The sequence below is a fragment of the Sorex araneus genome, chromosome X, assembly GCF_027595985.1.
Source record: "Sorex araneus isolate mSorAra2 chromosome X, mSorAra2.pri, whole genome shotgun sequence".
Taxonomy (NCBI): Eukaryota; Metazoa; Chordata; class Mammalia; order Eulipotyphla; family Soricidae; genus Sorex; species Sorex araneus.
The window spans coordinates 104082498-104097708 of record NC_073313.1 but is presented as its reverse complement, the minus strand read 5'-3'; the positions used below and the strand labels follow the sequence as shown (position 1 = coordinate 104097708).

The following is a 15211-nucleotide window of genomic DNA, read 5'->3' as shown; positions in this document are numbered from 1 at the left end:
TATGTTGAGCAATTTGAATTTAAGATTTTTTTGATTTATGGTTTACAGGTACCATTTTACTGTTCTTTGTTTTTAAAATGTTTTTATTTTATCACAAACGTACAAAGTTATTTATGATTAGGTTTCAGTATATAATGTTTCAAAACCAACTCTTTCTCTCCACCAATGTAAACAGTTTGTCCCTTTCCCTCCACCAATGTAAACAGTTTGCCTCCCACCCCACCACCCAGTGTGCTTCTATGTCAGGCAATATTTTCTTTTCTGTTTCCCTGTTATGCACTGTGGTTTACAATACTGTTACTGATAGGGTATAATGAATATCACTTTACTTCATTTCAGCACCCAGTCCTTGTCCAGAGCGCCACTTTTCTTTTTTATTATCATGGTGGTCTCTTCTCTGGCCACCTTCCTCAGCTGTCCCCACAGCAGCAAGATTAATACTAAGTACCAGTTTTCCTGCTCTTTGTTTCTATTGCATTTGGGCATTAGTTATTTTGCTACTGTGTCTCTATATCTCAATATGAGAGATCATTCTATGTCTCTCCCTCTCCTCCTGGCTCACTTTATGCAGCATAATACTCTCCAGATCCCTGCATGCATAAGCAAATTGCATGATTTCATCTTTTCTTATGGCCAAGTAGTATTCTATGTTGTATATGTACTGTAGCTTCATTATCTAATTGTCTATTCTTAGGCACTTGGGTTGTGTTCAGATTTGGTATATTGTCAGTAGTGCTATAATGAACACAGGAATGGAGATGTCTTTTCTGCATTGTGTTTGGGCCCTTTGGGTAAATTCCCAGGACTGGAATTTTTGGGTCATATAGAAGCTAAAATCCTATGATTTTTTTGAGGAATGTCCATATTGTCTTCCAAAAAGGCTGGGCCAATTGACATTCCCATCAGTATTGAATGAGGGTCCCTGTTTCACTCACATCCATGTCAACACTGGTTGTTGTTCTTTTTTATGAGTTCCAGTATCTATGGTGTAAGGTGATATTTCATTTGCATTTGCATTTAGCACAGCAGGTAGGGTGTTTGCCTTGCACTCGGCTGACCCGGGTTCAATCCCGTCATCCCTCTCGGAGAGCCCGGCAAGCTACCAAGAGTATTCTGCCCGCACGGCAGAGCCTGGCAAGCTTCCTGTTACATATTTGATATGCCTAAAATGAGTAACAAGTCTCACAATGGAGACGTTACTGGTGCCCGCTCAAGCAAATCGATGAACAATGGGATGACAGTGCTACAGTGCTTCCCAGATGATTAGTGATCTAGAGCATTTTTCATATACCTTTTGTAATTTGTATTTCTTCTTTGAATAAGTTTCTGTTCATGTCTCCTCCCCAGTTTTCGACGGGGTTGAATTTTTTTCTTGTAAATTTCTACCAGTGTTTTATATGTGTTGGATATTAACCCTGTATTGGACAAGTGGTAGGAAAATAATTTCCCTCAAACTATGGGTTGTCTGTGTATTCTGGTCAAGCTCCTTAATTTAATGTAGACCCATTTGTTTATTTTTTTTTGCACTTGCCTGTCATTTTGTCATTAAAGGTGCCTCTAGCTTCAGTGTCATAGTCTTCTGCCTATATTTTTCTCTATGTGCCTTATGATTCATGTTTGATATCAAGGTCTTTAATTCAATTTAAACAATTTTTATTAGTGAATCACCATGAGTTATAGTTACAAACTTATGAACTTCCGTGTTTGCATTTCAGTCATACAGTGACCCATCCATCCACCAGTGCCCATTCTCCTCCACCAATGTTCCCAGTATCCCTCCCACCACCCCCACCCCATTCCCCACCACCCCACCCTGCCTCTGTGGCAGGGCATTCCCTTTTGTTCTCTCTCCTTTTGGATGTTGTAGTTTGCAATAGAGGTATTGAGTAGCCTTCATGTTTGGTCTGTGGTCTACTTTCAGCACGCAGCTTTCAAACCGAATGGGTCCTCCCAACATCCTCTACTTGGTGTTCCCTTCTCTATCTCAGATGCCTTTTCCCCCAGCATGTGAGGCCAGTTTCTCAGCTGTGGGTCAGACCTCCTGGTCCTTCTCTCTACTACTCTTGGGTGTTAGTCCCCCACTCTGTTACTTTATATTCCACAGATGAATGCGATCTTTCTATGTCTCTCTCTCTCTCTCTTTCTGACTCACTTCACTCAACATGATACTTTCTATGCTGATCCACTTATATGCAAATTTCATGACCTCATCTTTTTCTAACAGCTGCATAGTATTCCATTGTGTAGATGTACCAAAGTTTCTTTAAACAGTCATCTGATTTTGGGCACTCCAGTTTTTTTTCCAGATTTTGGCTATGGTAAACAGTGCTGCAATGAACATACAAATGCAGATGTGATTTCTACTATATCTTTTTTCCTTTCCAGAATATATTTCTAGGAGTGGTATTGTTGGATCAAATGGGAGCTCAATTTCTAATTTTTTGAGAATCATCCATATTGTTTTCCAAAAGTGGTGAACCATTCAGCATTCCCACCAGCAGTGAAGGAGAGTCCCTTTCTCCCCACATCCGCGCCAACACCGGTTGCTTTTGTTATTTTGGGTTTGGGCCAGTCTCTGTGGTGTGAAATGATACCAGATTGTTGTTTTAACCTGCATCTCCCTGATGATTAGAGATGTAGAGCATTTTCTCATGTGTCTTTTAGCCATTTGGATTTCTTCTTTGAGAAAGTTTCTGTTCATTCCCAGCGATAGCACAGTGGGTAGTGCATTTGCCTTCCACGCGGCCGACATGGGTTTGATTCCTCTGCCCCTCTCGGAGAGCCCAGCAATCTACTAAGAGTATCTTGTCCGCATGGCAAAGCCTGGCAAGCTCCCTGTGGCGTATTCAATATGCCAAAAACAGTAACAAGTCTTTGATTCATTTTGATCTGACTTCTATGCATGGCATTAGAAAGAGGTCTGAGTTCATTTATTTTGCATGTGGTGGATCAGTTTTCCATACACCACTTGCTGAAGAGGTTTTTCTTTTTCTACCTTCTATTTTTGCTCTTTTGTCAAAAGATTAACTGGCCATATATCTGAGGGGTTGTATCTGCATTTTTAATCTTATTCCACTGCTCTGAGTGTCTATTTTTATTCCAATACTATGCTGTTTTAATTATAACCACTTTGTAGTACAGTTTGAAGTTGGGAAAAGTGATGTCTACCGTCTTCTTTTTTCCAGAGAATTCCTTTGATTATTAGGTAGGGAGGGAGGAAGTGTTCCATATGAAATTCAGGAGTGTTTGATCTATTTCTTTGTAAAATCCCATGAGTATACTTATAGGGACTACCTTAAGTCTAATGCTTTGAGAAGTATTGTCATGACAATGTTAAGTCTCTCAATCCTTGAGCAGGGGATGTGCTTCCATTTCCTCTTTTGTTTCAGTAGTGTTTTGTAGTTTCCCTTTTATATGTTTTTTTGCTAGGTTGATTCTTAAATACCTGATTTTATGAGGCAGTATAATAAATGGGATTGCTTTTTAGCCTTTTCTCTTCTATTTTATTATTTGCATGTAGGAAAGTCATGGACATTTGCATGTAGATTTTATAGCTTGTCCCTTTTCTATACGAACCTATTTTTTTAAATATAGTATGTCATCAGCTAATAGTGAGAACTTGACTTCTTCCTATCCTATCTGGATGCTATTAATATCTTTTTTCTTGCCAAATTGCTATGGTAATTACTTCCATTATTATAATGAATAAAAGTGGTGAGAGTGGGTAATCTTGTCTTGTGCCTTATCTTAGTGGTTTTTGATACTATGTTTTTTATTTCTCTATTTAAACTTTCTCATGGATTTGTAAGGGTTTTTATTGGATTCCATATTGTTCTAGTAAAAGAGTTTCTGAGCACATTGTTTTGTATAGTTCTTTTGTGTCATTTTAGGCTTTAAAATAAATATACATAACAATCTAACTATGTTGACATTTTGTCACATACTGGTGGAATGTAGAAACCTTACTTCTATTTAGTTCCCTTTTTAATCATTAAGTATAATTATCTAAAATATTCCCACTATGACAGTGAGGACCATATTAAAGTTATTCTTTTTGCCTCAATGATCAAATATGATTTAAGAAATTAATGAGAAATAGAATGTTGTTACACATTTATTTGCCTTTGATTATGCTCTTTTTCTTTCTTTTATTACATTCCAAGCCTTACTCTATTTCATTTCTATTTTCTCTCAAGTGTAGATTTTTCTAGTAAGAAATTCTATTAAGTTTACTTTGTAAGGAAAGGTGTAATCATTGTATCAAGACATTGTGGTCAACCTTTTTCTTCCTTTGAAAATGTTATGAGGGGCCAGAGAGATAGTACAGCAGATAAGGTGCTTGCTTTGCATGTGGCCAACCTAGGTTCAATCCCTGACATCCCATATGTTCCCCTGAGCACTACCATGAGTGACTCCTGAATGCATAGTCAGGAATAACATATTAAGGTGTTACCCAAAAATCAAAAGAAGAAAAATGCTATGATATTTCCTTTTAGCTTCCATTGAAGATGATAAGTCTGCTTATTCAAATGCATGCTCTAGTTTAAGTAAACATTGTTTCTAACAACTTTCAATTTTTTTCTTTATCTTTAGTTTTCCAAAATTTAATTATTGCCATCTTTATTATTAAGTATATTGTGATATATTTGAATTATTCTGTGTGTGGTCTGATCAGCTTCTTGAATCTGTAGGTTTTAATGTTTTTCCAAATTTGTGTATTATTAACCTTTATGTTTTTAAGTATATCTAATGTCATTTCCATTCTTTTTATTTCCTCTCTTTTGTATTTGTACATAGTGTTTTTCAGAATGACTGGAGTGATAGCACTGTGGGTAGGGCATTTGCCTTGCACATGGCCGACCTGGGTTCGATTCCTCCATCCCTCTCGGAGAGCCTGGGAAGCTACCAAGAGTATCCTGTCCGCATGGCAGAGCCTGGCAAGCTACCCATAGCGTATTCGATATGCCAAAAACAGTAACAGCAAGTCTCACAATGGAGACGTTACTAGTGCTCACTTGAGCAAATTGATGAGCAACGGGATGACAGGGCTACAGTGCTACAGTTTTTCAGAATATCATTGTTATTCACTCTTTTTTATATCATCCTCCAATTATATAAATGAAATGTTACCTCTCTTATTAAGTTTGTCCAGGTTTTTGATATTTTATATAACTTTTTTCATTGCTGTTCTATAAATTTTATTAAACTGCCCTCAAGTTCACTGATTTTATCATGTCATGTATCCACTCTAGTATCAAATCTTTCCATTGAGTTTTTGTTAATCTATTATTCAGTCTTTAACCTTGTTTTGCTTCCCCTATCATTCTTACCATGATTTTCTATTTCTCATTTATTTCAGGATAATTCTATTATTTTCAATGGTTGCCTTAAAATTCTTTCCAGATAACTCCAACATCTGATACATACCTCTCAAGCTTGGCATTTGTGGCTAGGGCTATCTTTTTTCGTTTGAGATGTGTTTTTTCTGGTTCTTGATGCGATGGGTAAAATTTTTTATCATATAGTGGAAATGCTAATTATTACAAGAGTCTGAATCATATTTTATATCTTCAGTTCTCTTTAGGCAGTCTTTTGTTGAGGTGTAGTAAATTGTTGGATGAATGTATGTTTATCTTAACACTTCATCCTGCCCAAACTACTTTAGCAAACATGAAGCACTGACTTAACACTGACTGTGCAGATGAGTAGTGTGGAAGCTTGGTTTCTTATTCAGTTCTTCTGATTAATTCTCAGTGGAAGTGGCATTGTGTTCCACGACTTCCTTGATTGTAAATAGGAATGTAAGCTCAATTCCCAGCTGGACTGCAGCATCTCGAAACAAGGAAGAGTGGAGTACTAATTCATGATGTTTAGTCACAGAAGAGTGGAAGTAGAATTTTAGCTCCTTCTTGTGCCCCATCTACACAAGAAGAAAGAGGAGGCTGGATGTCAACTATTCTGCCTTCTTTTACTTTCTTCCTCCTCACTGATGTTGAGTTGATATGAAGGTTATTTCCCAACTATGCACACTAACATAGGACTCTGAGAAGGGGGACTAATACTGTAGGGACTAAGACTAATACAGTTGACTAAAACTGCTTTGCCTGGCTTCATCAGGCTTAGATTGTCAAAAGTATGTGGAGGTTAAACTTAACATCAAGCATACTGACACTGGCAGAGGTGGGAAGTGGAGTCTTTTCTAGCCCTAACTTGCAGTCTTAGAGAACTCTACAAGTGGCTGTAGAGGTTCAGGTCCCTGTTAGCTCCCATTGACACTGAAATGAAATGGTGAGAGAAATGTAATGATAATTAGTTGTCACTTTGCTTCGTTCTGTTTTAAGTTTGTTGCCGCAAGATAGAAGTTTAGCTTGTTACTGATGCTGCAAGATAGAGGTGTAGCTTGTTACTGAGTCTTGCTAATAGAAAAGTAGAACATTGTCTGCCTCTGCAGGACAATGAATTGGTGATCACTTCTTCACCCAGCCTAGGTGACATTGTCTCAGCAGAAGAATCAGAACATTGCCTGGTTCTGTTCTGGTCAGAGGACCTAGCATCAGTTATCTACGCTGTCTTTTTGATATCACTCAGCAGGGGAATTGGACTCTGTGTGGTATTGCCCAATGGGGGATAAATCATCAACTGTGTAGTTTTGTAGATACTGCTTTCACAAGGGAACAAATGACTTTGATCAAACTAGGTCTGGGGGTAGAGGAGATGTAGTGTTATTTCCTTGGCTCATTCACCCAGAATAGAACTTCCATCCTGCTGTGCTGAAGTGGAAGGGAATAGGCAGATTGTGGAACAAACCTTGCTGTCTTTAATGAGATTCAGTAGATTTCTTAATAAATATCACTTTAATTATTTTATTCCCTTAGGATCATTTCCAGAAATATTGAATGCTTTCTTTTTTAAATAAACTTTTAGCAGTTAGAGTGGTTTTATTTTAAAACATATATATATATATGATCATAATATTGTCTTTATTTTCAGCTCCATCAAAACTCCTGTGATGACATACCATGAGCTACAGAGTATGGTAAACAAGTGGAACATAGAGCTTGATGATGAAGAAAGGAACTTTCTTAGTTATGCCTCTCAGATCAATGCATGGGACCTTTCAGTGATGGAGAATAGTGAAAAGGTAAGAATGTTTGTCAGATAACTGTATGAAAATAGCCTATGTTTTGTTAGTTAACATTCTAATCCTATATTGTTGGAAATTTTTTAATTAGTTTATTTTTAATTAGAGAGTCATCGTGAGGGTACAGTTACAGATCCATACATCTTTGTGCTCATGTTTCCCCCATACAAAGTTCGATAACCCATCCCTTCACCAGTGCCCATTCTCCACCACCAGTAAACCCAACATCCCTCCCCCCCTCCCCAGTCCTGTCTCCCCCCACCCCACCCTGCCACTATGGCAGGGAATTCCCTTTTGTTCTCTCTTTCTGATTAGGTGTTGTGGTTTGCAATAAAGGTGTTGAATGGCCATTGTGTTCAGTCTCTAGTCTGTATTTGGCCCGCATCACCCTTCCTCCACATGACCTCCAACCACATTTTACTTGGTGGTCCCTTCCCTGAGTTACCCAGAATGAGAGACCAGCCTCCAAGCCATGGAGACAATCTCCTGGTACTTATTTCTACTATGCTTGGACGTTAGTCTTATAGTCTATTATTCTATATTCCACAGATGAGTGCAATCTTTCTATGTCTGTCTCTCTCTTTCTGACTCATTTCACTTAGCATGATACTTTCCATGTTGATCCACTTATATGCAAATGTCATGACCTCATTTTTTCTAACAGCTGCATAGTATTCCATTGTATAGATGTATCAGAGTTTCTTCAACCAGTCATCTGTTCTAGGGCACTCGGGTTTTTTCCAGATTCTGGCTATTGTAAACAGTGCTGCGGTGAACATATAAGTGCATATGTCACTTCGGCTATACTTTTTGGCTTTTCTGGGATATATTCCCAGCAGTGGTATTGCTGGGTCAAATGGGAGCTCAACCTCTAGTTTTTTGAGAATCGTCCATACTGTCCTCCAAAAGGGCTGAACTAGCCGGCATTCCCACCAGCAGTGTAGAAGGGTCCCTTTCTCCCCACATCCTCTCTATTGTTGGAAAATTTTAAGACTATTTTCCCTACGTGATTAGTGCACTGAAAACAGGATTTTTTTTGTTTTTTTAAGTTTAATTGAGAAAGTCAGTATTTCCCTGAAATAGTATACACATGAAACTGTTGGTGAAAGTTTTTCATTTTATTTTTCATTAATTTTTTTTATTTTATTGATTCACTATGAGATAGAGCATTACAAAGCTGTTCATGATTGGGTTTCAGTTATACAATGTTCCAACACCTATCCCTCCAGCAATGTAATTTCCCACCACCAATGTCCCCAGTTCAGCTCTCCCCCCAAACCACTCCCCACTCCAGCCTGCCTCTATGGCAGGAACCTCTCTTCTCTATTTATCTTTATCTCACTTTAGACATTATTGTTTGAACACAGATGCCGAAAGTTTACTATGTATGTCCCTTTCCCTATTTTATCACTCAGTTTTTGTACAGAGTGATCATTCCCAACTCCTATTGTTATAATGGACCCTCCTTCACCTTAATTACCCTTCATCTCCCACATCCGTGTGGTAATTTCCAACCAGTGACAAGTCCTCCTGGCCCGTTTTTCCTGCCTTGGATATTAGTTTCATATTTTTTTTTATATTCCACAAATGAATGCAGTCATTCTATATTTGTCTCTCTCCTTCTGATTCATTTAACTCAGCCAGATAATCTTCAAGTCCATCGATTTATAGATAAATTTCATGACTTCATGTTTTCCTAACAGCTGTTGAGTATTCCATTGTGTAGATATACCATAGTTTCTTCATCCAGTCATCTGTTCTTGGGCACTCAGGTTGTTTCCAGATTCTGGATATAGTGAATAGTGCTGTAATGAACATGGTGTTTCTGCTGTTTGCTTTGGACCCCAGATATATTCCCAGAAGTGGTAATGCTAGGTCAAATGGGAGCATAATTTCTAGTTTTTTGAGTAATGTCTGTATTATTTTCCATAAAGGCTGGACTAGTCGGCATTCCTACCAGCAATAAATGAGGGTCCCTTTTCCTCACATCAGCACCAGCACTGGTTGTTCTTGTTGGTTTGTGTGTGTGCTAGTCTCTGTATTGTGAGATGATATCTCATTGTTGTTTTTATTTGCATCTGCCTGATGATTAGTGATGTAGAGAATTTTTCATGTGCTTTTGGCCATCGAATTTCTTCTTTGGGGAAGTTTCTGACATATCTTCTCCCCAGTTTTTGATGGGATTGGATGATTTTTTTCTTATAAATTTCTATCAGTACTTTTTATGTCTTTGATATTAACCCCTTATTAGATGGGTATTGAGTAAATAGTTTTTCCCATTCAATGGGCTCTGTATCTTGGTCACTGATTCTTTTGAGGTGCAGAATCTTCTTAGTTTTTAATATAGTCCCATTTGTTAATCATTGCTTCTTCTTGCTTGGTGAGTGGTGTTTCATCTTTGAAGATGCCTTTAACTTCAGTATCCTGGGGGATTCTGCCGACATCTTCCTCTATATGGATTCAGGTTTGATATGGAGGACTTTAATTCATTTTGATCTGACTTTTGTGCATGGCCTTAAATAGCGGTCAGAGTTCAGTTTTTAAATGTAGCTGAGTGACAGTATTTTAAATCACTACATCCCATCAATAAAAATTTTAATGAAATTGTAACATAAGTAAAAATAACTCTATTTTTATTTTATTTTATAAGATTACAGTTTTACATGAAGAAGTGGAAAAAGTGAAGAAGGATCAGAAAAGGTAGAACCTTATATTTTGTATTTTGAATTTTAAATATTTGTCTGTAGAGATTTTTTCCCTGTAGTAGTTTATTGAGACTTGTCACTCTAAATCAACCATTCTGTTAAATTTATTTTTTCTCAGGCTTGGACATGAATTGGATTTTATCTTGTCACAGCAAAAGGAACTTGAAGACATTTTGATCCCTTTAGAAGACTCTCTGAAGGACCAGAATGGGTCCATTTTTCTGCAGCAAGTAGATCAGATTACTGAAAAGACGTAAGTAGTGAATAAAAATTGAGAAATGAACCAGAACTTATTTGTTTAAAAGGTGAAAAATAAATTTAAAGTCAGAGAATAAAATTGATAGACAAAATCAAATTCTTCTACTTGTCATTTATCAGCTTATTGGACTGTTTTCTGCTTATGTTTTCATGATGCTGAAAATCAAGTAATTATTTTGATAATTTTGTTTTACAGCATTTTGTAAACTATTACTAATTTCAATCTTATACATGACCATTATAACATTTTCATATTTGTAAAAATTGTTCCTAAATTAGAAATACAAAGTTTGGGTGTGTGGCATAATTTATATAGACTCAAGCCTATTTTTTGTTCATGCAGTTAACTATCAGAGAGCAATCACTTTCTTTTAAAGATAGTTTGGGGGGCTGGAGTGATAGCACAGTGGGTAGGGCATTTGCCTTGCACGTGCCGACCTGGGTTTGATTCCCAGCATCCCATATGGTCCCCTGAGCACCACCAGGAATAATTCCTTAGTGCATGAGCCAGGAGTAACCCTGTGCATCGCTGGGTATGTGACCCAAAAAGCAACAACAACAACAACAACAACAAAAGATAACTTTGGGGGCAAATTGCGTAGTTTTCAAAAATTGAATTTAGGATCTGGAGAGATAGTATAATGGATAGGGCAGTTGCCATGGAATGGTCCAACCAATGTTTGATACATGCATTGCAGGCAGATGGTCCCCTCAGCATCATCAGGAATAATCCCTGAGAATAGAGTCAGTATTAAGCCCTGAGCATAGTTAAGTATGACCCCCAAACAAAAAAACAACAAAACCCCTGAATTGATATATTATTCACTCTAGGCTTTACACTTGGTCAATTTATTGCTAGTGTTCTTATCTCTGAAACCAAGATTTCATACAAAATATTGTTAGTCAAGATTGTATATGTGTTATTTAAATTAGATTGAGATAAAATTGGATGCATGTAGCACTGTAGCACTGTCGTCCCATTGTTAATCGATTTGCTCAAGTGGGCACCAGTAACGTCTCCATTGTGAAACTTGTTACTGTTTTTGGCATATCAAATATGCCACGGGTATTAGTAAATTAAGGTAACTTAATTTGTGAGTGAAGTATATGTGTTAAGTACAAATATTTTATGATGACTATAGTCCTTTCTGTTTCTGCTTTTGCATTTTGCTTTTTTGCCTTTCGGTTTGGAGGCCATACCTGGTCGTGTTCAGGGCTTATTCCTGATAGGCTTAGGGGACCATATATGTCATCTATGTGCAAAGCAAGTACCTTACCTGCTGTACTATCTTTCTGGCCTCTGCATTTAACTTTTGCGTATATTTCTTTACTTTGAGATTATTTTAGAGGCAAGGTCTCATCCAGTGGTGCTCAGCACTTCTAGGTCTGCACTCAGGGATCACTGCTGGTGGGGCTTGGGGGACCACATGGGATGCCAAGGATTGAACTCAGGTCTCTCATATGCAAAGCAAGTGCCCTGTCTGCTATACTATTACTCCAGCCTCTACTTTAAGTTGTTTTTATGCATTCTATAATTTTATGGAAACGTGCAGTTTTGACCTGTTGTTTTTGATGATGCTTTAGAGGTCATGCTCAAGAGAAGCATGGAATTGAACCCAAGCATTCTCATATGCTTTGAGCCAGATCCACAATTGACATAAACAGTTTTGTCCATTAGATCCCACCTTTCATCTTATTTTAAAATTTTATTTTAATAAAGTTGTTCTCAATAATTTATTACATTCAGTACTTTAACACCAATCCCACCACCATTACACCTTCCCACTACCATTATTCTGAATTTTCCCATCACCACTCAAACCTGCTCCAAAGGCAGATAAAAGTAATTTTTTGTATTGTTTGTTATGAAGAATCCACTAATTATTGTCAAAAAAAGGTTTTCTTAGAGAAAAGTGTATGAAAATTGTTGTATCTCACCTTGGAGCCATTAAAACCCTGTGTAAGAGATCACTAACATGTTGTTACAGGTTGAGCCTTGTGTACCTATATATATGAGATATATATGATGAAATATATATAGATAGATACTCGATAGATAGATAGATAGATAGATAGATAGATAGATAGATAGATAGATAGATATTAAGATCAGTTGCCTTGTGTGTTTTTGTAGCTGCATGCTCCAGGAATTCTAAAATCTTAAATAGGGTGCTAGAGCTGAAGTTAAATTTTTAACTAGATGGTGACTTTAGGATTCAGAGGCATCCTCTGCAGCATGTTTTTTTTTGAAATTAGTGAGTCACAGTGAGGGTACAGTTACAGATTCACAAATTTTTGTGCTTTTTATTCCTCATGCTGTGTTCAGGAGCCCATCCCTCCACCAGTGTCCATTCTCCATCACCAATGAACCCAGTATCCCTCCCACCCTCCAATCCCTTCCCCCAACCCACCCCACCTCTGTGGCAGGACATTCCAATTCGTTCTTTCTCTCTCTCCTTTTGGGTGTTGTGGTTTGAAATAGTGGTATTGAGTGGCCATCATGTTCAGTCACTAGTCCACTTTCAGCACGCATCTCCTTTCCCGCTCGGGATCTCCAATCACATTTTACTTGGTGTTCCCTTCTCTATTTGGGATGACTTTTCCCCAACATATGAGGCCAGCTTCCAAGCTATGGAGCCAACCTCCTGGTATTATATACTACTATTCTTAGGTATTAGTCTCCTACTCTGTTATTTTAAGAAATTATTGAAACATTAGTTCTATCCTCAGATTTATATTGTGGTTGAATATTTTACTAAAATTGTAGCCATCTAGACAACTGATAAGTACTTTGGGACAGAATATTAATAGAGAGATAGCAATAAAATCTAATTGAATCTTTGTAAAACTTAAGGGCGTAAAAGTCTCTTTTTATTTTAGATTTAATAGACATATTCATTTTGTTAAGTAAATGTGTGTGTAAAATTTGGCTGAGAAATTTTGAAATGTGGTAAAATGTTGTCAAGTTAGTAGATGTCTTGCTTTTGAATATTGTGACACTCAGTTTTATCAAAACATTCTTTATGGATGATAAGGTCTCTTTGAATAAGTTTTACTATAAAAATTATGTATTTAAGATAATTGAAGACATCTTAAAACTTACTGAGTTATGTTATGCTAAACACCAAGTAGTTTTCATATGTCTAAATGTCCTATGGTTTATTTTGACACCTGAAAAAAACTTCTTTGCTTCAGAGTTCCCTGATACATTGTCCCATTTGGTAAATAAGTAACTGTAAAATGACAAAGTCAATAAAAACTTTCACCTGTGGAGTCATTTTTAGTATATCAAAATAATAAGGTTATGAATGTGGTGCCATTAGTTATAACTGAGACCCACTGAAAAGGTAGGGGAATTGGGATAAAAACAGTTGGCAGTAAAATCTTTGCATGTCAATAACAAACTGTACTGGATGACTCATTTCTTGTTAATCTCTTTATTTTACCTGCCTGTTCAGTTACAAGGCAGCAGAAAATATAGATACTCAACTGGCACACATCAAAGAAAATCTCATGAACATTACTGAGCACCTGAATTATTTTGGAACTTCTGCTGACACTGCTGACCCGGTATGTTAACAGCTTTATGTACTTAGGCAGCAAATATTTACCACAAAATTAGTTTCTATGTACCCTTTATTTAGTCACCTTCTGCCATATCCTAGAACACTCCATATCTGCTTATGTGAAGTTTTGGATGTAGGTATAGTTAATGGGACTGGACTTATTTGAGAACAGTAAAGGTTGAGGTTTTTTTGTGACTCTTTTCAGGAGGGTCACTGTCACTGTCACTGTCATCCTGTTGCCCATCGATTTGCTCAAGCAGAAACTAGTAATGTCTCCATTCTGAGACTTGATTTTACTGTTTTTGGCATATCGAATACTCCAAGGGTAGCTTGCAAGGCTCTGCCATGCGGGCGAGGTACTCTCGGTAGCTTGTAGAGCTCTCCGAGAGGGACACAGGAATCAAACCTGGTTCAGTCATGTGCAAGGCAAACGCTCTACCCACTGTGCTATTGCTTCAGCACTTCAGGAGGGTAAGAACGACTTTCTCTGTAACTTTTCTTGGTTTTCTCTGTTTTTCACATATTTACTATCCCTGTGTTTAATGTTCTGTTTACTCATAGCTTCATTAAAAAATAATTATCCACATATTTATGTTATTCATGCATATGTTTAAGTGTGTTAGGTGTAGCCATGCAATTCTTAATTTATAATGAGGTTAGATATTAAAAGTTTGATATCCTCAGCGATTTGAAATTTAAATATATTTTTGTCAAGATTCTCATAGAAATTCTGTTAAAAGGATTATACTAGGTTTCTGATCTATTTGTAGAATCCTACCTAATTCATAATGTGAATGTGTTATAACATGGACTGGAGCGATAGCACAGCTGGTAGGGCATTTGCCTTGCATGCGGCAAACCCGGGTTCAACTCCTCCGTCCCTCTCAAAGAACCCAGCAAGCTACCAAGAGTATCCCGCCCGCATGGCAGAGGCTGGCAAGCTACCCATGGCGTATTCAATATGCCAAAAACAGTAACAACAAGTCTCACAATGGAGACATTACTGGTGCCTGCTTGAGCAAATCGATGAACAACAGGACAACAGTGCTACAGTGCAGTTATAGCATAGGAAAATACAGTTAAGGCTGATATGCCTTGAATTAATTTGATGATAAGAAAGGATTTGAGCCAGAGTGACAGTACAGCAGGTAGGGCACTTGCCTTGCATGTAGTCAACTCATGTGTGATACCTAGTACCAGATATGGTCCTCCAAGTCCCACCAGGAGTGATCCCTGAGTGCAGAGACTGGAGTAAACCTTGAGATTGCTCAGCATGGTCCCAAAATAAAAAAAATTGCAACCCCTCACCCCTTTGTGTTTATATCCAAGAGCTTGTTTCCTCTACTTTTCCCTATTGTCTTAGAAGCTAAATGGAGTCTTACCCCCTTTTTTAAAATTCCTGCTCCATGACAGTAATGGTAAGAGGAATCTACCATGCTGGGAGTGTCCTTCGTATTTTATATTAGTTGACTATAATTATGAAGAGGGTCAGCATCTGGATCAGTGAGAATATATATATGTATATGTACACATACATGTAT

At 37.5% G+C, this 15211-nt stretch overlaps 1 protein-coding gene across 2 annotated transcripts in view; it reads left to right on the top strand.

The window, feature by feature from the left end:
• NUP62CL (nucleoporin 62 C-terminal like) overlaps positions 1–15211 on the top strand; it is a 105414-nt gene that overhangs the window by 53563 nt on the left and 36640 nt on the right. For both annotated transcript variants that reach the window (XM_055122473.1, XM_055122474.1), the window contains 4 exons: positions 6991–7141; positions 9792–9841; positions 9965–10099; positions 13563–13674. In XM_055122473.1, coding sequence (XP_054978448.1) covers positions 6991–7141; positions 9792–9841; positions 9965–10099; positions 13563–13674 — 448 coding nt within the window. The remainder of the gene's footprint in view (positions 1–6990; positions 7142–9791; positions 9842–9964; positions 10100–13562; positions 13675–15211) is intronic.